The 27,988-nt window shown below is 37.7% G+C and overlaps 1 protein-coding gene across 4 annotated transcripts; it reads left to right on the top strand.

Annotated features, from left to right (window-relative positions):
- The first annotated feature begins 1,071 nt into the window (after positions 1–1,071).
- prickle3 (prickle homolog 3) lies at positions 1,072–27,762 on the top strand. 4 transcript variants are annotated; one of them, XR_008607016.1, is made up of 12 exons: positions 1,072–1,316; positions 10,407–10,489; positions 18,784–18,967; positions 19,144–19,257; positions 19,637–19,774; positions 20,077–20,280; positions 21,022–21,208; positions 21,885–22,211; positions 22,290–22,583; positions 23,209–23,586; positions 24,478–25,024; positions 25,997–27,762. XR_008607016.1 is itself a non-coding variant. In XM_055045833.1 (11 exons), the coding sequence occupies exons 1-11, from the start codon at positions 1,275–1,277 to the stop codon at positions 24,912–24,914; spliced, it is 2,388 nt and encodes a 795-aa protein (XP_054901808.1). In that variant the 5' UTR covers positions 1,072–1,274; the 3' UTR covers positions 24,915–27,762. The 4 variants fall into 4 exon arrangements, 3 of the variants coding, with proteins under 3 accessions (XP_054901808.1, XP_054901809.1, XP_054901810.1); XM_055045833.1 differs by having other exon boundaries at positions 24,478–27,762; XM_055045834.1 differs by having other exon boundaries at positions 10,410–10,489; positions 24,478–27,762.
- The last annotated feature ends 226 nt before the right edge of the window (positions 27,763–27,988 follow it).

Here is a 27,988-nt window from a genome sequence, read left to right on the forward strand (position 1 = left end):
TCAGAGGAACTGGTGTGGAAACATTTATTCCCAGAGAACAAGATTAGGTAATATAAATTTTTTGTGACTATTCTTTAAAAGTGTGTTCAAATAATTTCAAATTCAATGTCAATACACATGATGCACATTTATACATATTTATTACTCAAAGTGGGATAGTTTTAGTCATTTCTGGTCATTTTTATGATTATGGATTGAAACTAATAGAAAACCCAAAATTTAGTATTCAATATTACATAAAGACCAATTTAAATGAGCACCTTTAATGCAGTTGTGCATTTTTGACCATAGTATGACCTGCATAATGGTCCAGAATATGGTGTGGAAGATACAAAAGACTTTAACAATATGTAAACAGAAAGTTCAGAGGAGGAAAATACTGTGGTATAACTGTCCTCTTTTCAGCCTAAATAAAATTTTTACATCTCATTAGGCAATAAAGTTCCCAGAGTTTGTGGGAAAAGAGAAAAGGCACAAAAGGAAAGTAGATTAGGTCAGTTGGGGTCAGGAAAATTTAAAGCATTTCATGCTTCCCTTTGTTAACAAGCATCATGAAGACTCTCTCTACAGTTTGCACTAAGTCTATTCATCTCAATATACTGTCTAAAGTACAAACAATTGGTTAAATAACAACAATATTGTACTGTGTTTGTTTGAGTAGCACATTGGCCCAATTGTTGTTGAGAATCTATGGAAGTAGAGGAAAGGATTCAGAATTAACAATGCAAATGAGGTGAAAGCTTTTATTAAATAACCTGGACTTCATTAAAACTTAATCACAACTGCAGGCTGAGTACCTCAAGTTCCTCTGATGGAGAAATTCATGTATAAAAAAGACTTGGAGAGCAAACCTCCCAGAATATGGACATGCTTTGCTGTGTTAAACATGTTTATGTAATATATTTAATGTAGGAGGTTGATGTTAATGAAATAATTTAATTTTAGATGATGTATTTTGTTTATATAAGCACCTCTATGCAACATAATTTTGCTTTTATTTTGTCTACATCCGGAAGCAGTTTGTAAGAGTGCGTTTTATTTTGAAGTCCTCCCGGAAGTGGTGAGTTTTCAAGCTAACTTTTCACATCTGATCCGAAGCCAAAAGTGTTCAGTGAAGACTGGGGATGAAGAGTCCGGGGGATTCCACAGGGAAGCAGCATGTAGTTCACAGTAGACTCCGACTGTTTTAGACTTTATCGAGTATTTTTCTTTCCCGTCTTGTCTCCCCCCACCCCCCACCTTTTAAAAGTGTCTTTTAACGTCCAACCGACATCATGTTCCTGCGCGGCTCGAAGAAGCGACGGTCCAACCGCTCGGTAAGTTTTTAATTTAAACTGTCTGCGCGGCGCTTTATTTAACAAGAAGTCAACTCTCAGTTCGTATCCGCATCCATCGAGGCGAATTTAGTTTGTTTAAAAACAACAACAAAAAATGTCCAGAAGAGAAAACAATCCAAGCGGAACTGAGTCCCAGCTTCACCTGGCTATTGTTTTGTCCCCGGACTCAATTTGGGAGAAATGTCCTGCTTGTTTTCCCACTTTAGAAGTAAAAACAGGCATTTGATGTCATGTTTTATTTGGTTTTTGGCGTGCTTTATGAGTCATGCTGCCTCAGGTGAAGTCAGGAGTGGCTCATAAATCTACCTGAGCTGCAAACAGGTTGGGATGTAGAGCAATTTTAACTCGAACATATTCAAACACTTTGTCATGCAGACATTTCGGTGTGTTTTCACCATAAAAACAACTGAAATAGGTTATTGAAGAAAAATGCAGCTGTTTATTTGAAATGCATTTGGCTATGCACAATGCAATGCATAAATTACTCACCAAAAGTGAACTACTAATGTAACAAATTCTTTTTGAAAACATATTTAATGTGAATCTAAAGTGATTACTAGTATGTAATTTCTAAGTATACATTTTGTACTATATATAATTACATTTTCATGCACATCAGCTGAATTATTGTGCTGTCAGTTTGATTTTGTGAAGCCTTCCTCTCAGGTGTAATATGTATTTCAGGATCTATGCACCACAAATTTGGAACAAACTTCCAGAAAACTGTAAAACAGCTGAAACACTGACTTCCTTTAAATCTCAACTAAAAACCCGAGCTGTTTAGAGTTGCATTTGAAACGTAATCAATTACTAATTTAATGATGAAACTTGACTTAATGTCATGTTTTGATTGTTGATTCTATGTTGCATGACTTTGCGTTTTTGTGTTATGATGTAAAGCACTCTGAAATGCCTTGCTTCTGAAATGTGCTAAACAAATAAGATTTGATTGATATTTATTTCTTTCAGACTGTATCATAAAGTTAATTCACTAAAGACACGTTCTGACCTTTCTGTTAATTATCATTACTTTCCAGTTACAGTGAATTAGACACTACATTACAATTAGGGAATTGCATCAGACCAATCACTAAAACACCCCAAAACATTTCTTATAAAGAAAAGTATCTGCTTAAATTTAGGTATTTTTAAAATATACTTTTAATCTGATAATGACTCTCAAAAATAGATTACATTTTGTAATCAGTGTGGCTAAAAAGAACAGAAAATAAGCATTTTAAACTGCTAACTGAATCTTAAAACATACTTGTATGATTCTACAAAATGTGTAAATCCAAACGGAAGTAGGAAGAAGTAAAATGTTTGGTGATCTCGTGCCTGTCTGCACACACAGGTTCAAAGCAAATCCTTAGGTTCTTATTTAACAATAAACATGTAACACTAGGGATGGGCGTTTGTCACGTAGTTATTATGAAACATTTCTTTTCATGCCAAGACTTGGGATTTACAATAGAATGCAAATGACAACGTTTATGAGTTAACATTTTAATTTCGCTTTGGGATCAAGTATTTTCTTAATTTAATAATTTGAAGTAGAAACCTCAACCAATGTCTGTATTGTAGGAATTGTTATGATTTTAGCAATTTTCTCTACTTTTTTATGAGAAAATAAAATAATATGACTAAACTTGAAGATGTATTGAAGTGCAGTTTCTGTGTGCAACTTGGTAAAGAGATGTGAGGACTGACGTCATGAAGAAAGACTGAAAGAAAGTCAAAGCTCAAAGCTTTTTTTTTTCTTTTTCTGTTTGTTGTTCAAGATTTTATGCTACTCTCTTTCCATTTGTTGTGATTGTGATCCCTGTTTGTGCCTGTCTATTTATAATAGATAGATAAATAGCATTAACCATAATGACAGATTATTTCCCTGAACAATTATTTGAGTCCCAAAACCAAATTTTCCTTATTAAATAGGCACAATGTACTGGGCATGAAACTTACATTAGGTAAAGAAATAACCAAAATAATAATTTTAAATTGTGACTAGAACCAATAAATATATATATATATATTAAACATCACTTTAATTATTAATCGAGGAATACGTCAGCTTGCATTTTGTCATCTTTTAATGTAATCACAATATTTATGTTCTTGAAAGTCAGTTTTAGATATACACCAGGTTACAGTGCAATCTTATATTTATTAGACTGCAGTATAAACTTTAAAGTGGCAGTATTATCTATTTTCTAGCCACATAGTAACATTTAATTGCGGAATCAAGTAACTATGTTAACTTAAGTTGTTATAATAATGATATACATATCTAATATAACTTATAAGAAATCAGATTTTGTAATGTAGCACCTTGAAATTGGGACTCTGTCCCTTTAAAAACTCCTGCTGTTTCTGAAACTCCGCCTTCAGGAAGTTATCACAACATTTTTGCCAGAAGTAGCTCGAATAATGAGGTCAGCAGATGTGCAGCTCTGCTATCTCTTTGCTAATTGCTGCTGGCTAGTTTGAAGGAGCTGAATAGCCAGGGAAGTTGTAGGGGAGGGCCACTCTGTAAGGCAGAAGCTTGTAAGGTGCAACTCTGAGGAGGAGCTGAGCCTAGAAGGCGGAGCTTGGTCCACCAAGTCATTTTGCACTGCTAAATGGTTGCCGTGGAGATTAAAGGGCTTTTTCAAATGTGTATGAAAGAATCGAGGCAAAACTCTAGGTGTTATTTTTTATGAAGGGATAAGATTATAACATAATTTAAATCTCAAAAAAGTAGATTTTCAATAGTACTGCCCCTTTAAACTAGATGGAATATTCTTGGCGTCAGGGTCTATTTGTTGCTCTCTTTCTGTTTAACAAACACAATGATTACTAACAAAGGTTTCTGCAAATGCAGACAACAGCTGCACTTGAAGGTTTTATGGGAACAAAGCCTTCCATTGCAGGAACCCTCTGTTTTGTGTTTAGCTGTAACGTTAGAGGCCTGATTTGTGTTTAGTCCTAAGAGTGAGGCTGGAGGAAGACGACGCATCCAGTCTGTTTTGGGTTGAGTTGACCTCGGTGGGTCAGAAAGCAGGAAGGAAAGAATATAAACCATAACATCACTGAGCTGCATTGTGCTGCAGAGAAACCAGCAGGCTGTCTGATCCTACCCCGTGAAGAGACGACCATCTACTCAACATGCCAAGGCAGCAAAGGCCTCTGACCTCTGACCTGTCCTGTTAATTTTTAATCCATCCACAATCACAGCTTTGACAATCTAAGTTCTTTTTCAGTAAATAAGAACCTACTTATCACAGCTTTTGCTGATTTGAGGAGAACCATACTGTTAGCATGGACCAAATGACATCATTATTATGTAATATTTATCTGTTGTCCCAATATTATGAGACGTAGTCCCGGGTTTAGCCAGAGCGTTGGCATGTTGATGTAAGACAAACAAAGCTGGCCGGTTTTCAGTTTGTCTTTCACTTGGTTACTCCGTTACTTGGCAGCATGATGGAGCTCAGCATAACCTTGATGTGATCAAACCTCAGACTCCCACACTGACGCAAGTTCAAGGTTTCCCCCAGTGTATTATGTATACATTTAGGCTTTTTGGGCTGCCAGACTTTACTTGCCCCAAAGCCGAGTTAAGCAGCGTTTATTACTTTAAATGGGCTTTTTACATATGGCACCCATCTTGATAGCAAAGAGGATCTTTGGTGAAATTGTTGTGTGAATGGTGTCATTTTAATGATCTCAGGACAGGTGTTTTTTTTTCTTCTTTTTTTTTTTAAATCACTGCAACTCTGTAACCACTGCCTGTCGCTACCTATCTTCAGGTCATCAAATGAAGTGTGAAGTCACAAAGGACAAAAAACAATGGACAGTTTATTTTTCTGAAGTTTGAGAAGCAATGGAGGGGACTACAATCCTGATTGTTTACCTGCCGTCCAAAAGGCGTGAGGTTAACATTACCAGAGCCACATGCTAGATGAGGCAGAATGCTAGCGAGCATGGATGTTAGCACGTCGCATCAGCAACTTTCTGCATCACATTTGTGCCACCAACCTGAGCGTGACTGATGTAAGCACTTATGGAACGCCATCCAGCTCAAAAATATGTGGCTTCCAACATGTGGAAGTCAATGTCTCTGTGCCTGCATGTTGTTCTCTACGTGCTAGAAGTCACATCATATTTTTTAACTGGATGGCGTTCTTTTGGTGCTTACTTGATTTTGTATGTTTACCTGCAACTTGACAAAGTTTATATAATTGAACCACATGGGCAGCCAATCACAGAGAGGCCTTTTTCATCCAATCTGATCATTGCTTGCTAATACTACATTCACTTGCATCAATAATCAATCACAGCTAGCAAATCAAAATAACGCACCAAGAGAAAACAGTAGGATTTGGAAAAGCGCTGTATAATAACAAATACTTTAAATTTTTACTTAAATGCAAATTTGCTTACTCATCATTGTTCATTTTAAGTAATTTTAAATATGACCAACATTACATATATTGGCTGATTACTTTTTCAGGATTTCACTCACTAATCTTATTTTCAAATTTCCTGTCAGATGTTATATTTTTTTAAACATAAAACGTACACAGTGGGCTGCTGGTGGAGTTGACTTGGACTTGATTAATGAACATATTATTTACCTAGCCTTCATTTTGTTTGGAGGAAACTTCCTGTTGCCACTCCTGTTTACAGCACAAAAGAAAAACCTGAGCCTGCAGACAAAGACTTGACACCGTATCCTCCATGGAAAGCTAAAAAGCAGAACAGGAAGCCCCCTCCACGCGCTTTGTCAATACAAACACACTTAAAGTGGCTGCTTTCTTATTGTTTTAAGGTTGTTGTACATATAACAAGTGTGTTCTAACCCAAACAGAAAAAACACTCATCACAAATTACTGTTTGTTTTTTTGCAAACCCCCACTCTTTCAGTTTAATCCAGACTTATTTAATCCATGTTTGTGTAGAGATAAAACTCTTTTCTCACGTTCTAATCTCTTGCTCCTTCATTATGTCACCGCTGAACCCAAAGCTTTATTCTTAATTACTATTTGTCTGAAACGTGTGAGCATTCATCCTACAATCTCAACTCTTTTCTCTTCCTGATATCAATCTGTTTGAGGATTATAGTTCATCTTCATTCAAATTTACAGCACAAATTGTTTAACAATTACAAATATCTAAAGTGTGGCATGCATTTGTGTTTGTCACCCCTTTGTTTACACTTTGTAATACTTTTACAACATTACTGGGCGACATTTTTACCCTTTCTTGGCTAAAGATCAGTAAGACTAGATGGAGATTGAATATCATGTTTCAGGTCTTATTGTAGCTTTCTATTTGGTTTTAGACCTGGGCTTTGACTAGACCTTCCTAATACATCTAAACCAATCCATTGTTGCTCTAACTGTAACTAGGGTTGTGTAGCTGGAAGATGACTCTGACTTTAAAGATCCCCACATCATGATGCAAAGAATGACAATATCTACTGGAAATGTGCTATTATTTGTTCTTTAAAAGTCATCCATAATATGACAATATGGTGTAGAAGTATAAAAGAATGACATTGGGTAGAGATGTTTCTTGTTTGATATTTACTGTGGATTAACCTGCATTTTCAGCACTGTGTAAGTCGAAACAAGAGGGCAACTAGGCAAAATAATTTTTATAATAATTCTTTATATGTGTGCTACAGTATTTTTGTGATTATTTAGTACAGAAAATAAGATTGAGATACATATTTTATTAATTGCACATTTACTATATTTTCCTTTGCGCTCCAGGCCTTTGCAGAGGCGACATATTTCAGTTTAAATGTTTTTGAAAAGTTTTTTTCTCTACCCCCGTTAGGTTTTGCTGGATGTGTTCAGAGCCACATAAACTAAACGTACTGAGATCAAGAAGTATCATTTCATTTTCTCCCCTGTGGGTTCTGAAGTAAACGTTTTTCAAGTCGACTAAAGTTTCCAATAGTGATGTTATCCTGCAGCTAAATTCTTTCTTAATCTGGAGGTATGCAGATGTACACCAGTGTACAGAAGTTTTCTTTTCTTTTTTTGAAGCATGTGCCTCCAAGGCTCAGTCAGCCTGTCAGAGTAACAACTCAGGAACTTTTTTTGAGGAAACAAAAAGTAGAAGGACCCAGTCACAAAGAAATCATCTGTATTTTAAACATTATAACTCACCTGCAATGCCTTTTATTGAGATTTTATTTTATAAAATACAATTTCATCCAGGCTTTTCTGGCAAATGGCTGAGGGTTAGCCAGATTGGAAGGAAGTCACAAGTTTCTGTACTGAAGAAAATCACCCACAGCATGACGCTGCCACCACCATGTTTGCTTCAGGGCCATGAGTGGAGTTATTTTTACTTCACGCTTAGTGCCTCTTTGCATGTAGGCCATAAAACCAGCTTTTATGAAACTGGACATGTTCTCTAATGAACCTCTAAGGCCTTCACAGAGCAGCTGGATTCATACAAAGATAAGGTGACTGTATGGGAAGCACATTCCTGCCAAAAACCACACTGGTTAAAAAAAAAGTCTGTAATTTATGTTATACCGTCAGATGACGCCTGAATTCTACTGTATAAATACAGTCAAACCTGTATGTATATGGTAAAATTCTGGCAATTTTATTGTATTTAATGGTAAAATTCTGGCAACCACAATAGCTAGTATTTTATTGTAAATTAGATAATTAGAAAAAAAAAAGTTTAACAGTTCACAGGAGCTTATTAAAATTTTCACTAAAGTGGGCGGGGCCAAGAGACACTGAGGTCACTGGCTTCACATTTGTTGACTGCGTCTATGATGTTTCTATGTTTTCATGATGCAGAGCACTTTGACCAGGCTGTTTTCTGATTTGTGCTGCACAAATAAACTTGATTGATAAAAGCCGATTTGGGTGCAATAAAGTGTAGTTTAGAGTATAAGTTAATGAGTAGATATTGTCCTATTTACCATAAAATAGAAGAAAAGCAGCAAGCGTGGAAAAGATTATCACTTTGTGTTGCAACTCAGATTTTTATAACTAGATTTTGATTTGAAAATTGTAGTTTTGTCCTGATTTATGTAATTTGTGGTCTGGAGGCCCCAAAAAGCAGTCCAAGTACTTTTAGAATTTGAACACCTTTGCTCTACAGAGTTTTTTTTTATTTTTTTTTTTAAAGTGACTACTGACAAATTTAGCAACTTTTTTCCTGTTATTGGAAACTTAGCAAAGCAGCGATTGCTTTGCAGCAACTGTCAAAAAACACAAATGTTCCAATAAAAGCAATGCGCTCTCTCTCCATCTATAAATGAACGGTTGAGATTGCTCAATAATCTCCTCAGGGGTTTTAGGCAGGAATGTGGAGCCGTGTGATTCCTCCTTAAGGCAACTGTCTGCATTTGATTTTATCTCAGGGTATCAAAGTAAAGGGGGCAGAATCCATACATAAAATCCAGTTAAAAAACTTTGAAGTTTGTGGTTTTAACTTGACAATATGCAAAAACACTCAAAGTGTATTTGTAAATCTGTGTATAATTAGATTATTCTCAGCATGTTTTGGATTTTTCCTACATTTTAGATGGTTATCTTTTAGTTTACAGCCAGATATATTTACTCAGGTTAAATTAAAAAAAAAACACAGGTCGGTTTTCACCAACAACCTTCAAATGTCTGCGAAAATAGAGCCGTCTCCACTGTTAATGGGCTGCAGTTCTCAAAAGCAGTCGTAAAAATCTCAGCTTGGCAAAACAAGCTTAACATGAATCCTGTTTTAGGGTTGGTGGTTAGAAATAAGGCAGGTGAGCAGGTATGCACAGGTACTTCAGTTTATTGCTTTGATTCCTGCAGCTTGTTTGCGCATTTAGATCTCAGCTAGAAACAACTGTTTGGTTCTCTGGTTCTCATGTCAGTCTTATGCAAAGTTTGTTTGTATCTATTCTCTGTGAAAAGTAAAGTGTTAGCTGAAATAAGAGGAACGATGTGGCAGAGTTTGGTTTACTGAAGAGAGAAGAAAAAAGAGCAGAGCGACAGAGTTGCATGGAGAGGGAAAGGGTGCAGCTCTCATCCTGTGTCTGCTTCCTTCCTCACATCTGTAAAGAGAGGCCTGGATCTGCAAAATGCATGCTGGATACACACACACACACACACACACACACACACACACACACACACACACACACACACACACACACACACAACACACACACACACGTTTCTGCAGGAATGGAAGCAAAGCAGTTTTAGTATCAAAGCTCAGCAATTTTGTCTGTTTTAATTCAGCGCACAGTTCAGCCTGGAGGTTTGATCTACTGATATAATCTGAGTTTAAATGCTCAGGGTTTGTCTTGGTGGTTATAATTCTTGAAATTCACTTCAGGAAGTGCTTGATTTCAAGGATAAAATCCTTGAAAGTGCTCGATATTCAGACTGCTTAGTTTTGTGATCAAGTGCAATCTAACGTTTGATTATAAGGCTAACTTTACAAAACGTTTCTTGCAGATGAAAGTAGATATATAAAATAAAAAACTAATCAGTACCTGAAGTTAAATCAGCTCAAACTTCTCATATTTTTAGTTAGTTGGAATTATTTAAATTATTTCTATTTGCTAAATTTGTTGTTGCTAAATTAGTGTTTTTTTGTCAGGTGTGTACTGTGAGTGAAAGGCATTTCAAAATATAACATTTTATTATATTTTAGTTCACATTGTCCCTGCTGTATAATTAAGAATACTATTAAAATACATTTTTAGCACTTTCTTGTAATAGTAAAAGACAGAGAAACATTTTTCTTAGTTGATTGAAAGTCTGGTGCTGGAAAAGTTCGAAAACTGTTTGAATCTTACTGTGGGAAAAGTGTGTGGTGAATGTAATAAAGCCATTCATCTACCTCATTTATTATGTTAATTGTTTGGCAGAAAACTAATGCTAAACCCCTGACAAAAGCGAAAATGTAATAAATCCGTCTGTTCTCGGCTTCTGGCTGTTTTTCTGATCACATCATGCAAAGCGCCGCCTGTGCTGGTGCTGCCTGTCGATTTCCTGGAAAAGCAGAGCTCCGATCAGGAAGAGCGATGTGAACTAAAGCGACTTCATGTTGTGTTTGAAGCAGGAAGAAGAGGACCCAGACAGAGGCCAGCCCTGCATGCGCTGCGGAGATCAGTGTCCCGGCTTCCGCGTCCACGGCTGGAGGTAAAACCTGCTCCAAATGTTGTCACTGCGATTAATCGGCTGCAGAAATCAACTAATATCGATTAATCATTAACTGGAGTCAAGAGACTCAAGAAAATAAGGCAATTTGCTGAAAAAAAGCATATTAAGATCAGTAATCCAAAATGTACAAAAAAAATTAAAAAGACAAAACTTTGTCTGTAAATATGTTCAGCCCAAAACTCTCAAAGTGGTTTAGTTGTGGTTCAAATTCTGTTAAGATTAATTACTTTTTGCCATTCAATTATAAAAACAGTCAATAGATCAGATCTGTACAAATTTAAACATAAGTAATATAATGCTCATACAGATGGATTAAAAAGAAAAGGAAAAGTAAATTTTTGCCAGAAAACTAACATTTTGAGATTAATCTCAAAACTCTTTTTAGAAAACACTTAAGAGTTTTGAAAAGTTAAAAATTTGCTTGACAAAAATGCGAAATTTGGAGATTAATCAGAAAATTTCAAGGTTCGAAAGATTTGAAACTTTGGCCTCAGAGGATTAACTCTGTTTTTTTTTTAATTGGAGGAACTTTTTGTTTTTTCATTGTGAATATTTTACATAAGTTTTAACTGTGCACTCCTGATAAATTGTAAAACTTTAGGTTTTTGTTGCACTTTTTTTCCCAACTTGTTTTCTCTGCAGGCCTTGCATTGCCCTGTAATTCAATATTATGCACTGTTTGAAAAAAATGGAAATTGAAAGACTAAATTGAATGTGTCAGCACTAAAAAGGTCTACAAACCACATAACAGCAATATGGGAAACGATAAAACGATTGAAAAAACACTCTGAGACAAAGGTGCATCGCCCAGATTGAAGCATGTTTTTTGCAAAGTTTTCTGTCTGTTCACATCTTGCTGGTTAGTTTTTATGGCCTTTTATTAATTAACTCATCGGTCAGAATCCAGATGCTTAGCAAGAAAAACATTTTTCTGGTTACAAATACCAAAAGAAATCTAAAGACAAGTAAAAAAGACTTTAAAACTTCTCAAACTTGTGACTTCAAGCAACAGAAAACATCAATGGCTGAAGACCTTTGTACTTTATTGTTGTTATTTAGCTGTTAGTCACTCCAGGCCTGTGACTATTATGCCATATGTGAAGTTTGGTTGTTTTCCCTCAGACTTTTTTCCTGCTCCTTTAATGTATAACCAGCTGGTTGGGTCTGTGGGCAATCTGATCCTGTCACTCAGATTAGCCAGATCAGGCTGTGGAAGCCGCCATGTTTACCGCCCTCTGACTGTTTTTCAGTCTCTGCCGCTCTCTGAACATCATGGTATATTTGGAGTCTTTCACAAAAGTATTGATGCACCCGAAAATTTCTCAAGAACATTAATTCATTTAGCTTGGATTTTATGTCATTGACCAAACACTAGTTAGTTCTTAATTCTGACATAAAAGAACATTCATTATTTGTTTATGTAAATACTTTGTGTGAACCACTTTTAATCTGACACCCCTAAATAAAACCCAGGACAACCAGCAAGTTTTAGAAGTCAATAATCAGTAACTAGAGTGAACTTATGAGGAAATCCAGTTTTCACACATTCTAAAAAAGTCTTAAACTTGTTTAAAGTACGTCCTTAAATTCTTTTTTTTAAAATCTTGTTTGACCTTTAAAACGTAAATCGCAGATCTGAATAGGATTATTTCACTGAGTTGCACATAGACTTGAGGCAGTTGTGGCTACTGCTAACTAGCTGCTAACCTCGCTAACTAGTTAGCTAGCTTATTAGCTTTTTTACTTCCGTCATGACTAAGTTCAAATTTATTGCGTGTTCATCTTGGCCATTAGCTCGTCTGTTTATTTGCATTTTGTCTGTGCATCTTAAAGAAATTCTTAAAATTTCTTTTAAGAAATTAAGATTTGAGTTGCTGAAACCCCGTAAAATAAACGGAGGTAAATACAGAAAAATCCTGTCTGAGCTTGAGTGTGTTCATCTCAAACATTTATCTTCTAGATCTGCAAATCTGTTGCAGAGTAAAAAAAAATACTTGTAGTTGCAATATTCAGGGTGAAAGGGGAGTTTCAAAAACTATTGAGCTTTAGGAGCTGGATAGAAAATTCACAGTTGTAAAAGTGAGTAAAATTGTCCTTCTGCTTTAGAAATGTTCTGGTAAGATACATTAAATTATATATAAAATAATGTAATTTAACAACATTTTAATAAATTAGTCTGTCATAAATTGGTACAAATAGTAAATTTTAAAATAATTTTTTAGAGCTTCTTCAGTAAAAGCCAAAGAAAGTGATAAACAAAAAAAGAGAGATAAATATATATACATATAATTTTACATTATAAAACAGTTTAATACAGTTATATTCCACCTCCATGGTTAACATAATGCACTTTCAGTTGATGTTGTTTCATGATGCATTACAGACAGATTAGAAAATAATTTCAGGTTAAACGACAGAGACGAATGTCCCGCTTAGCCACGTCGGATCCAGCAGAATGAGCCACATGAACGTTATTAAGTGATTGAGATTGATGGGGGCCAGTTTTTAGGACCTCAGAGTCTGCTTCTAATTTCATCCTCCTTAATAATCAATTGAGAGTCACACCTTCGCTGGCGGAGAAGATCCTCCGGCAGACCACAGGCTCAGCTGCTGGCGCTGGCTGAGCGGGAAGCGATCCATCTTCATCCCGGGCTTTTCCAGACACGTCCTGATCTGAGGTGGGGGGCAGATGGTGCTTCCGCTGCCCGGCGGAAAGTGAATTGAGTTACCGCTGACCCACAGGTCCCCCACCATGGTTCAAAAGTGATCAAAGTCAGCAGGAGCTATTAGTTTCAGTCGCCATGTGGCAATTAGTCCGTTCCTTATTAGTGGCGGGGAGTTAAAGGGGCAAAGCCCATCTGTTGGGATCCAGATCTGAGGCGCATTTACTGTCGTCCCCCTGCAGTTTGTCTCAGTTTTAGATGATTATTATGTAGCTGCTACGCTGGATGTTCAGATAGATTTTTATCACTGTTTACTGACTGAAATATTGAGGATAACTACACTGCAAAAACATAAACTCATCAGTTTCTACTGCAAATATCTTAACATAACAAAACTGACTTAAAAGTAACTTGTCAGCAAGATATAGGAGCTTGTTTTAAGTAAATATTTCCTTGCTATTGATTAAAAAACATAAATTCCACTAGCAAATGAACTCACTTTAATGAGATATTTTTCCTGTTTTAAGTCAAATAATCTGCCAGTGGATTTAGTCAATTTCAGTCAATATTATTATATCACGACTACAAACTTATTTATGCTTATTGTAGCTCTGAAGATTTGGTGTTTCGGTCACATCTCTTATTCAGTGGTTGTTTTACTTTGACTGAATGGTTCTTTCAGGTGCCGCTGACAGAACAGGAGTCTTATGACTGATTTCTGTTGCCTTTTTGTTTTTTGTTTGTTAAAACAGGCTCTTATATTTAGTTACTTGTAAGTGTCTCAAGAAGCATTATATTAATTATATGAATTAAAATTAGCTCCTTAATTTCCATTCTGATGATTAATAATTTTTAAAAGGTGATTTTTTTTTACAGAGACATAATAAGCCATTTTATTCATGTTTTTTTATTTACATTTCTTATTTCATAAGATTTTGTGTTTTTGCAGTGTAGCATCAGACAATTGGTTCAAATTACTTCTTTTTTGTTGACAATCTGTTTAAATTGTGCTCATACAAGTAAAAAAAAAAAAAAAAAAACCGCTTCAAAGCTCTATTGCATGTTTTGCCTAAAATGAAAGCGGACATTATCTCTGTGGTTTTTAATCCTCACTGAGTGGATGTCAGAGATTTGTCGTGACTTTCCAGGGGCCGTTTAATATTTCTCCAGAGATATGTTGTCGTCATGTTTGGCCATCTTGATCTCATAACGCGACAGATGCCGAACAGAACGGCGTTGCTCACAGGCTCAAAATCTGCAGCTCTTATTTGTATGATTAATAACGGCACTGAAGCTGCAGTCGTCCATCTGTTGTGAATCAGCTGCAGCAGTTTAGTCACAAAAGGAAAAACAGTGACTTCACTCTTATTATTTTCTAACGCGACTGAACATTTCAAGACTTACTCTAAATATGTAGAAACCTCAGCCGATTACTTGAGCTTTCCCAGTTTTGAATCGGTCAGTAAAATTGCTGCTGCTCGTAAAAAGTTGAGATGTGTTTGGGTTTTGGGTGGCATGGGTGGTTGTACCTGGTGAGTCAGAGCCATTTGTTTGCTCTCCCACACGAGACAGAGGAGGGTGGGAGGGTTGGAGTGGACATTGAAAAGAGACGCTCACTCAGAGAAGATCCCACTTGGACAGGAGCTGCCGTAGCGCGTCCTCCTCTCACAGACAGGACGCAGAAACTGGACGGTAGAGAGAGCTTTAAGAGTCAGCTGATCAGGAGAAGTCAGGATGGACGGCAGCAACACGCTGGATGGGACTAACTGGTCATGATTGTCACACAAGGTAACAAACTTAGACTGGATGCTTCAACAGTAATTACCTATTGAGGCGACGGTCGTTTGAAGATAAAAGCTCATTTATGTCTTAACTATGTGTTTGTGATGTTTCTAATCCCAAGTTACTTTATTATCTCACAAAATTTGGTAAACATGATGACCAAGTGGAGTGTTCTGCTAACATTAGAGACAAACTAATCAGGCTTTTCCTGGCCAATATAAGTACCCGACCTGCCAATTTAGTTTTTTACTAAAGATGCAGTTGTTGTGTATTCAACAAAATGAAGGAATTAAGATATTAAGATTTATTTCACCAGCTGTTACCTATTACTTTTCTGAACTGAGGAAAATGGGTGTTATTTTTATTTATTTGTGTGCTTGATTATTTTTTATTCTTTGTTTATTTAACCAGATAAGCCCCAATTGAGAGTCTGATCTCATTTGTACAGAGGGACCTGATGGTTGGTGCTTTTATGGACTGAAAATGGTGGAAGTTTTTACTTTTGAAGCAATTTAACAAATAGGAAAAAATATTGCTGGTCAAAGGTAAAATTGGCCGATTCCAGGATTTGAACAATTGATTGGTGAAGCTCAAGTTCTGTCCTGCAGTGCTAAATATTACATCCACTAAATATTTACGTTTTAAAAAGACATAGTGTTTTTTATTGTCTGGCATTAAATCTGATTAAGCTTTACCTGCTGAAGGTTAATTAGGATGACTGAAATTAACAGGTTGATATTTATAACAAAGGGACAGTTGGTGTTATAATAATGTTTGACGTTGATACCTTTATAGTTTCGGACTCTTCTCTGGTTCTGTTGGATCCAGGTGATGGTGCCACCTGCCTCGTCTTTGCTTACAGTGTTCAGCAATGCTACTGGTGTAACTGGCTGATTTACCACCACGTCCCATAATGTCAGATCTTTAACTGGTAGCTAAGCACCATGTAGCCAACTCAACTGAATTGGCTTTACCAATTCAGGGTTGTGATCCCAAACAGGAAAACTTTGTCTATATAAAAATAACAGCTTTTCAATTAATTATTGATTAATGGTTTATTAGATTAAAATGAAGCGATTAACTGATGACGGCCGCTTAGACCTGCTTTTAGTGTTATAGGTTGGACTCCACACAGAAGAGGGCGCCACTGGGCATGGAGTTCAAGACGTTCTTTATGTGGTTCGTTTTGAAAAATAAGTTTAATATTTAAGTTTTATATTAGTAGCAGCATCAAGTTAATCAACCAAAAATTAAAGCTGTTAGAGCAGAAAAACAAAACAAAGAAAATTTGACATGATGGGAAAAAACATGATGATTTTGAGGCTGTTATGAGTTAATTCACTTTACGAAGCAACGTTTTAACATTCTCTGTTTTCATATATTTTATTTTTTAAAGCAGCCTAAGAGGTTAACATTTTGTTAGATTTTATATAAAATAATATTTTTTAAATTATTTTTCAGCATATGAAAAATGTAGCCTCGTGTTTTGGACAGGTGGTTGATCGTCGATGTTGATTTTTAGGAACATGACCACTTATCAAGTTATCCTTAGTCGATAAGATCAATCAAATTTAGATTAACTCAATGATCGATTAATTCTGTCCCATATTAATACCTCTGATTAGAGCCTTCTAAACTTTTTAGCATTTAGTTCCCGCAGCAGGAGTCACTGGCATGTCAAAAAGAGATCACTGTAAATAAATCCATTGATTAGAGGAGTGGTAATCTGCAGTTGACCAGTGGTCTTGTGTTTGGGTCACCATCTTTTTGGCTCCTTGGGGGATGGGTGCTCACATAAAGCAGCTTTGTGCTGTATGAACTTGAGCCACAAGTACCAGCTGGCAAGCTGTTACGCAATCACAACAGAAACGTAAAGTAAAAGCTGCGTATGGACACAGTGTCACACCCACGCATCGCCTCCAGCCCCGGGCGCTTCATTCTGACTCCACCGGTCCCACACACAAGCACGCAGTAACACCCTCCTCCAGATTGAACGCGATGCAGCATGAGGGCAAGATGGTTGCAATACGAGGGAGAGGGAGATTAGAACTGTCCCGGATTGACAGGCGGGTTTATGTCGGTGACCTGGTTTTGCTGCTTGCTTGTCACAGATGTGCTGGTCCTGATGCAGAGGCTGCAAGATGTCTGGCTGAGGAGGGCGTGAACTCAACAGAGGTTCCTGTGAATTATCTGGATGTTGTGTTCTTGTGAGATTTGCTTACTTGCGTTCAAACTGACAGCAGGAGGTCTTAGTTAGTCAGCATGAAAAAATGCTTGAGCTGGGTTTGTGACGTAACGTCTCCTGCTTGGTGCCTTCGTAAATTACACGGTTGAAAGCAGAGGGAGTGACATATGACTGCGATGAGAAACTGTTATTACTTACAGAGTTTCTTTGTTTGGCTCTGTTTTAGCAACTGGAAGTAAAGCTTAATCTTTAAGAGGGTTAATTTGTTCCAGTTTGAGCAAATGCAATGCCTTGTTAAGATATTTTTATTCACTGACATTTTAGTGTTGATCAACTACCAACTTTACATTTTATTGGGACCGGTTCTGAAATAAATAATTCAATAAAAGATGCAGACAAGTGCAGCACAGGTTTATCTGATTTGTTGTTGCTTTTATTAGAGAGTGTCAAGAAGAATCCTCATATAAGGCCAAGCAAAAGCCCAAGACTTAGACCTGAACCTTCACAGCCACATAAAGACCGTTACAAAGTCAGCCTTCTATCACCTGTAGAATTTTTCCAGGATTAAAGGACTGATGTCCCAACAAGATCTAGAGGAACTCATTCATGTGCCCCTAACCTGGAACAAACTTCCAGAAAACTGCAGACATGCTTAAACACGGAGTTCCTTTGAATCAAGGCCACAAAAATTCTCCTTCAATTAACAAGTGGAAAATCATTAAGTGTTTCAACCGGTGATCATTTTCTCTTACCTTGACGTTGCATTTTAATTATTTATTTTTTGGCTCGTTTTATTTTTCTTCTCGTCATGTGAAACTTTATGAATTATTTTATTCTTAAAAATGCACTATAGAAATAAAACAACCCAGTCCAATGAGAATAAAATGTAACTATTTGGCCGACACAAAACACTTTGTGTGATGAGAAACTAAAATGACACTCTGAACAGAACGCATCAGCTGTGAAACACGGTGGCGGCTGTGTGATACTTTGGGGTTGCCTTTCTGCAGCCTTTCAGATTTGTCAGCTTATTTGTGAAACTATTAGCGGTCGTAACTTAAAAAAAGTTTTAATTCTAATAAAGATTCTAATAAAGATTGACACGGGATAAATATTTATGCAGGCAAACATTTTAATGTAATTTTATATTTGTCTACTCCATAAAATTCAAGACGTGGAACCAATAAATCAATTTAACATATGATAAATGAAAAGAAGTTCAGTTATTTCCACAGAAAAAGTTCATTTTAGTTGTTTTGCTTATTTATTTTTGACATTTAAAATATCTTGTGTTTAATGTTTCTTATAAATTAAGATTTATTGATCTTTGAGAATGTGTTCATTATTGTTATATTACTTGAGAACTGATTCAAAACCACAATATTATTGTTTATTGCAATAATTTCTGGGGACAAATTATCTCCCAGCAAAACTCTGTGTAGCAGAAATACAGTTTTATTTCTCTTTTTGTTTCTGCAAAGAAGAAAGTAACTGGATAACTCATAAATAAAAGATTTGTCAAGCGTCAAAAACTTTGCTTCTTGCATTTCAGTACTTGAAGCAACATTTGACGTTAATGAAACATCTGATCAGGTTTCTGCTTTGGTTGTAAATCAGTTTTAAGACCGTCTCCGTCTCCACAGGAAGATCTGTGTGCACTGCAAGTGTGTGCGGGAGGAGCATGCGGTGCGGTCGGTGCCAGGGCAGCTGGAAAAGATGATGACTAAGTTGGTGTCGGACTTCCAGAGGCACTCCATCTCCGACGACGACTCGGGATGCGCCTCCGAGGAATACGCTTGGGTCCCACCTGGGCTCAAGCCTGAACAGGTCAGAGACGGGATATAAATTAAACTCAGATGCTCTCCTCCACCTGGACGTGTTCGTACACAGACCCAAATGATTTGATAAGCAGTAATATAATAAACTGCTTTGTAAGTGGGTAAATTGCTGCCTTTAGTCTTTCATTTCTGCCTTTCTGTGAACAAACATGTCTCCTGATTCAGGTGTACCAGTATTTCAGCTGCTTGCCAGAAGACAGGGTGCCTTACGTGAACAGTTTGGGGGAGAGATACAGAATCAAACAGCTGCTGCACCAGCTTCCGGCTCACGACAGCGAGGTAACATGACTACAGGCTCCAGTACAGGCAGAGAGACTCACCTGGTCAGAGACTCACCTGTTCAGCTCTGGAACACACAGAGTTGCAGAAGCAGCTTCAAAACTGAATCTGAATTTAGAAAAAAGACTGAAAAAACACTTTTCTGGTTGGAAGACGAGTGGAAAATATAAAAATTACACCCATCCGTCAATTGTTTTCCATCCATCCTTTCTTTCTCTCTGTTTTATATCTGAGTTTTTTGAAATATCAAACTGTGTATTAATCCTTTAAAAATCTTTAAAAGTGTCGCTGATCACTGAGTCTGTAAAGCTGCTGCATTCTGACAAAAAGTGTCTCATAAATCTGTACATTTCTACCAGTACTCTCTGTTTCCTCGCAGCCTCAGTACTGCAACTCTTTGAATGACGAGGAGAAGAAAGAACTTCGTTCTTTCAGCCAGCAGAGAAAACGAGATAACTTGGGCAGAGGCATCGTCAGACCTTTCCCTGTTACCATGACCGGAGCCATCTGCCAGCAGGTGCACAACATTTATATCATGACCACATTTCATAGCCAGAGCTATACAAAGCGAAGATTTTCCTTCTCCAGCATTAATGCACAGATGTGAAAGCTTATTAAAACGTATCAGAGCGCTGTAGGCTGACGCTAAGCGTAGGTGCGTGTATGTGCAGGTAACGCTTGGAGGCTGCAGCCTCACACAGTTAGTGATCACAGAGCTGCAGAAGCAAATTACGGAGTCCTCTCCATTTGCTAAAGGATGCACCACCTCACTTCCTTCCCTCTGCACCACACCCGACCCAACCTCATCTGTTTTTCCAGTGTGGCAGACAGATCTGTGGCGGAGACATAGCTGTGTTTGCCAGCCGGGCAGGTCACGGCAGCTGCTGGCATCCCCAGTGTTTCCAGTGCTCGTCCTGCAGCGAGCTGCTGGTCGACCTGATCTACTTCTTCCAGGACGGGCAGATCTACTGCGGCCGGCACCACGCCGAGAGGCTGAAGCCCCGCTGCCAGGCCTGCGATGAGGTGGCCGTTTATCCTTTATCACACATCAAGAAATGTTTCTTCACACGATTACGGCTGCGACAGACGATCATTTTAGCAATCGATTAATTGATTTTTTCCTATAAATCGGGAAAAAATATTGCAGATTCCACAGATTTCTCATTTAACTGCTTAAGCTTAAGCTAACTGTTTTATACAACATTAATTTATTGTCTCAACAATTAATTAATCACAATTAATCGTTTTAGCTCCAGAGAAATTTGTGGTTGTCATGATAAATTTCAGTCAATAAGAAAAACTGACTGAAATGGTTTCCTTCCGTGAGAATATCAATAAGCATCAATACATTCAAAATATGATCAAATAAAGTTTCTATAATAACAGTAATAAACTTGAATCGTGTTGCATTTTATATCTTCAAAGTCCTGGAAAAGTTTGAAAACCTTAAAAATGCTTGAGAACAGCTTGAATTTTCCTGGGGCGAAACGTGTTTGAGCCTAACATCCATTTGATCGTAATCATAATTCACTAACCTAATCTCTGTTCATTCATTAAATCTATCTAAAGGTTTATCTGTTAGTCTCTTTCGCCTGGCCGCTCGCTGTGATTTAAGAGATTAGTTTGATAAAGGATCTGACCCACAGCGGTTCTGTAGGCTAAGCTCAAGTGGAGGGCACTGGGTTGCAATCCACTTCCTGTTTCTGTTTACCCAAACTGTCAGTGTTTGTTTGTTTACGTACCTGTCCCAACCCTTTATTCCAGATCATTCTAGCAGACGAGTGTACGGAGGCAGAAGGAAGGTACTGGCACATGAAGCACTTCTGCTGCTTTGAGTGTGAGGCGGCGCTGGGCGGTCAGCGCTACATCATGAGGGAGAGCCGACCGTACTGCTGCTCCTGCTACGAATCTCTGTATGCAGAATACTGCGACACCTGCGGAGAGTCAATAGGTGCAGTGCAGTTCTGCTCAGTTCAATGCAAAAATACAGTAGCACTTTATGACACTGTCATAAACGTATAACACCTGTCATGAACATGAAGGCATCTTTGTGAATATCTATGACTGTTCAGTAAATGACACTTTAATGCAAAGTTGGTACTTTGCATTTAAGTGTCATTATTTACCAAACAGTTATATAAATTCATGTAGACTCCTTTGTTTATGACAGGTGTTATGTTTATTGACATCCTCATGTCAGCTTATGCATCCCGTCATATTTAAAGCGTCATCAAAAATATTATTGATCCAAAAAGGTAATTAAATGTAATAAATGTAAAGGTTTAACCTTATTACTACCCTAAGCTTGTTGTTTTTCAGAAAATGTAATATTTTAAGCTGAAGGGTTTCTGTATTTTATGTTTTCTCCTACATATTATGTTGTTTCTAAGTTATTTAATTGCCCAAAGATCTGTATCATCATTATTATTATTATTGTTTTCATTTTTTCCAATTAAAAATTGATTGCTAAATTTGTTGATTTTTTTCAAAATTGATTAATCATGATTAATTACGATTAATCATTCCAACCCTAGCCTCCTCTAATGCCTAACAAAACTGATTATCTTTAATTTTTAAAGAAAATACTTATCAATGCAGCAGGTAGTGACCTGAAAGTCTCTCCTCAGGTATCGATCAAGGCCAGATGACGTACGAGGGTCAGCACTGGCACGCGGTGGAGTCGTGTTTCTGCTGCGCCCGCTGTCGGCTGCCTCTGCTCGGCCGGCCCTTCCTCCCACGCGGGGGCCTCATCTTCTGCTCCAGGTCCTGCTCCCTGGGCGACGACCCCGACAACTCGGACTCCTGTGACTCGGCGCTGCAGAGCAGGTCTCCCCATCACGGCAGGCAGTGGGGGAAGCCGGAGAGGATGCACTGCAGTTCCCCTCTGCAGCCACTAGAGGGGGTCAAACACTCTCCTGCACAGGACTGCATTCACACTGCAGTGGAGAATAGAGGTGAAAATGGCTGATTAGGTATAAAAGTGTGAGAAAATGAGCTATTTGTTAAATATTTATGTGATTTGCTTCCTTCAGGGCTTCACTGCAGCGCTCCAGTTCAGAATGGGGTTCCATCACACACCAGCCATCCTCATCCAAGAGGCTCCTACTCGCCTCTGCCTCACATTCACCTGGGAAACGGCTGGCCCAGCGACGTTCCACATTACAGTCTGCTGCCAGGGGACAGCAGCGTCAAACCGCCAGCCACTGGTGTCCAGTTGCAGGAGGAGCTGAATGGAAATACTGGAGTAACTGGTCGTAATTCAAGAGGAACCTCCACCAACAAAGACTGCAGGAACTGGGTGGAAAAGACAAATCAGGCAATGCAAGGTAACAGAAACCCAGTGGGAGACTGAGGAAGGATTTGTCCTCCTCCCAGGATCAGACTGAACCTTCAGGTTTAGAAAGTCTGGCTCAAATCCACCTCCAGCTTTGGAGTGGCCTAGCCAAAGTCCAACCTAGACTCTAATTGAGACAATGTAGCATGACCGCAAACTGGCGGCTGATACTTAAAATGCCTCTGAAATTAAAACAATTCTATGAATTAGAGCGGCTTAAAAGACTGAATGACTTCCTTTTTTAAAAAAATGTATGCAACGTCTTTCCTTTAGTTTGTTCTCTAATAACAACGTCAGAATCAGCAATAAATCAATTAATCGCATAATAAAAGATACTTTCCTTTAACATTATTGAAAAGCTGTAATTTTTAGACACAATGCAAATATTTAAATATTAGTCACACTAGTATAACATTATTACTATATGACCATAATAATAATTATATAATTGGTATAATTATTTATTATTAGTAGTGATAATAACTGATTAATTATCGTTCATTTTCATAATATTGTAGTTTTGAAAATGCCCTCAAATTGACAATATTTATCATTGATCTCAGTCATTTCCTGTTCTTGTTGGTCTGTTCTCTGATTATTGCCTCTTTTCTCCTCAGACACGCCGCCTCCGTCATCAGACAGCTCCCCCGTCCTCCCGCCTCCTCTGCCCGTTAAGTCCCGGGACCTGATGCCGCGGGACTCGCCCCCTCTGTCCCCGTCCCGTCTGTCCCGGTCCCATCGGAAGGACCAGCCCCCCGAGTCGCCTCCTCCGCTGACACGCAGCGGCCAAGCCAGAGTCAGCTTCAGGGAGCCGATCAGCAGCAGCTACTCTGTGGAGGAAGACGACGAGGAGGAGGAGGAACAGGATGAGGAGGAAGAGAGGCTTCAAGTCACCGTGGAAACCAAGCAGACCGAGGATGACGATGGTGAGGTGGGGGGTTTTGGAAGCAGGTTGCATCTTCAGAGAGGCATCCCACCACAGATGGATCTACTGGGTAAGCAGAATCCCTGAGATGTACCTCTGGTTTGCTAAAAATAACTTTTAACTTTTCATATTTGGTCAAATTACAACTTCAGGGCTTTTATTGGGATTAAGACACAAAGAGTTACATTCATGTTTTTGCTACAAAAACAACAAAATATGTCTTTTTAAAAAATTTTTTAATATTAATTGTTGATAAATGATTTATTAGATTAAAATGTGTTCCAATCGATTAACTGATAACCTTCAGTGTTGTGGTTTGGCTGCCATCCAGCAGAGGGCGCCGCTGGTCATCCTTACGTTGCCATTGATACAGAATTAAAGATGGCGGAGGAAACATGAACAGAGTCCGTTTTTAGGTGCTAAATGCATTTTTATTATTTATTCTCAAAGTATCTTTTTACAAAAACTCAATCAAACTGAAATTAATTTTTAAGCATTTTTAATTGATGCATAATTCCCAGGATTAGGAAATGTGATTATAGAATCTATTATTTTTCCTCCATCTCTAGCAGGTTTTGATTAATTTTAGCCCGGTTATAGCATTAAATCCTAATATTGTTGTTTTGGGAGCATTTAATGGCTTAATAATGCAAGAATACAAATGTTAATAAACTTTAAACTCTAACGAATATTTGACATTGAAACTAAAAAGAAATTAAATATCCAAAATAAATAAACAAACAAAATGAATTATGTAGTTTCTGTAAACAAAATTGTCCTTGAAACAAACAGGACTGGATGAGACCAAATCACCAGGCTGAAGACTTTTATCATACAGTTTTTGGTAGAAAGAGAGAAAGAAAACGATAAATAGTTCAAGTTGAAACTATTGAGCTTGTTTTAATTTATCAAGCGATTAATTAATTACAGGCTGATTTAATCTCCCCTTTTTCACGTTTAGACGGCTCCTCGTATCATCGTCATCACCTGAAGCGCGGTTGGGGCCGCTCCCGTACGTCCTCGGACCCCGTCCTCCCTCCGGGTTTGGAGCGGCGCCGGTCCGACAGACCCCGACTCGACACTCTGGACTTGAGGGCCGAGAGCCGGAGAGACGCACGCAGCTCCTGCAGCATCCCCTCCCTGAGCCTCCAGCAGGGACCCTACAAACACGAGGACTGCTGCTCCACCTGCTCCTCCTCCTCCGAGTCCGAGGAGGAAGGCTTCTTTCTGGGGCAGCGGATCCCTCTGCCGCCGCAGCTTCGGCAGCCCGACAACAGCCCGGCCGGGCGGGCCGAGGAAGTTCTGGAGGAGCAGAGAGACCGCGGCCTGAGAGGCAGCATCCGGCGGAGACGAGCTCAGGGCGCAAAGGAGAAAGATAAAAACTGCGCCGTGTCCTGAAGCTGACGGCGTAAACTACGGACCGTTCTTCCTCCTTCACTGCTAAAACACAAAATATGACCAAGTATTTCTGCTCTAGTTTCTAACGCAGATGTCTGAGTAAACTTCAAGTAAGACAAAACTGACTTACAAGTAGCTTTTCAGCAAAATACCGGGGCTTGATCTAATCAATAATTCAAAGATACATTTTTTTCCACTTCAGATATTGATACAGATATGGGTCGTTTAGTATCGATTGATACAGAAAAGCAGGACTGAATTGACTTGCAACGTTTTTCACACCTGATAATCTGGGTGATTGTTATATTTTCAGCTGCTGTGGTTTGATTTCACGGTGGACTGTGTCAAACAAACCAAACCCTGTTGTTTGGTTTGTTCCCCTCCTCACCTGTGGGGGCGCTGCAACAGGAACTACCGAAGGAAACAACGCAAAAACCTCTGAAGAAAACACCCAGTATAACTTCCTCCTTCTTGCTACACAAAGATTGAGTGGCATCAGATTTTAGCAGCTGTAGGTTTTCTGTTTTTGTCTTTGGTAAAAGACCACAAGTCATTTCTCCCACCAGCATTAGACTGGATTTATTTTGGTTATATTACCCAGAATTCCCTGTGCTGTTGTATGCTTCCTGCTTTTGGAGTGGTTTCTGGCCTGCTTGCATTCATCAATCAACTGGGATAAAAACCAACGTAAAATAAACGACAAAGAAACCGAAACTGACCAAAACTATAAGTTGACGACTTTGGTCAAACGTAAAAATAAACTGTAACAAACCTTCCAAATGGTTCAGAAAGTGCAATTAATAATTCTAATAAATATAATGTAAAAAAAAAATTGTAATGCATAGAATTAGAATGAATAGATCTGCCCTAATAGACATAATATCTAGTCTAGATTTGTTTCTTCAATAACGGGACTGATACAGATTTTAATGTAGATCGCTCCATATTAAGAAATTATTGACTTAAAACAAACTCCTGTATCTTGCTGAAAACTGCTTGTAAGTTTGTTTTGTTGTATTTCCAGTGTATGAAGATATTTGCACTAGAAACTCGACCTGAAATACTTTGTTGTGATTTTGCAGGGTGGTTTCTAAGGAGGATGTGTCAAACCACAGCCTGTCTGCTGACACAGTGAGGGAAACGGATTACACCTCAGAGCCTCATGCTTCTGCTGCTGGTCTTTATGTGACGTTACGCTTCAAAAACACAACCAAACACAACATCTTACCGCATATTTCAGGTGAACTTTCTAGAGCGAATGTTTTAGTACACTAGAAACAAGTTTAACTAACTTTGAAGTAAACTTTCACCAAGAAATAGGAGCTTGTTTTGAGTAAATAATTCCTGAAAATTTATTGATTTTCACTAACAAAACATTTTTCCTGTTATTAGAGAAATAATCTGCCAGTAGAACTTTTTTATCAATTTTAATTCATTATGGACTTAAAAAATTCTCCTATATTTTGCTAAAAAGTTACTTTGAGTTAGTTTTGTCTTCATGTGTACTAAGATATTTACAATAGAAACTAGACCAAAGATACTTTAGACTTTGTGTTTTTGCAGTGGACATACACATACAAAGCCTATAAATAAATTAATCTTTTTCTGAAGCTGGATCACTTTAAATGAGAATATTTATGAAAAACAAGCACAGTTATAGTTAATTTAGTCAGTTTTGAAAAAAAATCTCATGTCAAGAAATAATTATTTTGAATTTGTGTTCAACCCTCTTGGCCAACAGGATCAACGTCTGCTCTTTATAGGTCTTTAAAAAGTCTTAAATTCTAAAATGAAGGCCTTTAAAAGTCTTGAATTCCAACATAAAGGCCGTAAAAAGTCTTAAATTCATACAAGTAGTAAGTTGGCTTTAAATATTTTGGCAGGACAGTTTATTTAAGTTAGATTCGATGCAACTGCAATAAAAGATTAATTTATTTTAAGGCTTTGATGCATCTTTACCAGTCGGTGGGAAAATGTGAATGAAACCTGTGGGTGGTGAATGTGAAGTGACCATTTGTTATAAAGACAGACCACAGTGACGCATTACTGCTCTTTAACGTTACATTTAGTTGCATAACAAACCTCTTTCATCTGTTTTTAACCAAATATGGGCAGACTAAATTTCCCCACTTGTTCTAAAGCACATAAAAGTGAACAAACACAAAGTTATTTAATATTAGTTTTGACTGTACAGATAGAAAAATACCTGTTTGTAATTCCAGTCTGAACCAGTTAATGCTGTCTGTGTATTTCCAGCATTTTATTGCACTTTCTGAAAGGCATTTTTTTATTGCTAAGGCCACAAACTAACATTAGGATCATGAAAGAGGTTTGATCATAAATGAGGCCTTTCCTCCTCTGTGTGTTCTCAGTTTTTATGCAGCACACATGAGTCAGCTAAGAGAGGAAAAAAAGACACTTTATCACCCTGCTGAGATGTTTTCCTGCATTTAAAATACCACTGCATGTGGCAAAAGGTCAAAAGGCTGCACATTTTTGAAAGAAATATCTCAAAATGTGCTCTCTGGAAACGATTACATGAATTAATTTTCCCTAATAATGCTTTGGATGTCTAAAAACGCCTCAGTGGGGATCTGCAGTTTGGTTTCTCACCCACATGCTGACATATAAATATTTTACCTGCTGTGCCAACATTATCTTACACTCTGAGCTACAAATTAAACTAAAATTCCCTTCAAGAAACTTAAAAAAAGAAAAAGTCTCTTGTCTTTGAAAGTTTATTTATTTTTATATGTACTTTGTAGACCACTGTTCATTGTATAAAGTGAAGTGAAAGACACGTTGACACTCGGCTGTTTTTCTGTGATTAAATTTGACTAAAACTTTTTGTGTTAATGTGTCTTTTTTTATTCTTGTGAGTAATTAACTGCAGAGTAGCCCCAATTTTAACTGCAATTATGTATACATTATGTTCCTTTATATTCCTGTTCACACTGTCTTTATTCTGATTTCTTGCTTTTATTTTGTCACGTTACATTAATCACGGACTAGTGCGTAACTGTAAAGTGGAAGGAAAATTTAAATAAAAGTTGTTTAAGGTGGAAAATGTTTCA

Source organism: Poeciliopsis prolifica, unplaced genomic scaffold (assembly GCF_027474105.1).
Source record: "Poeciliopsis prolifica strain line A6 unplaced genomic scaffold, Auburn_PproV2 SCAFFOLD023, whole genome shotgun sequence".
NCBI lineage: Eukaryota > Metazoa > Chordata > Actinopteri > Cyprinodontiformes > Poeciliidae > Poeciliopsis > Poeciliopsis prolifica.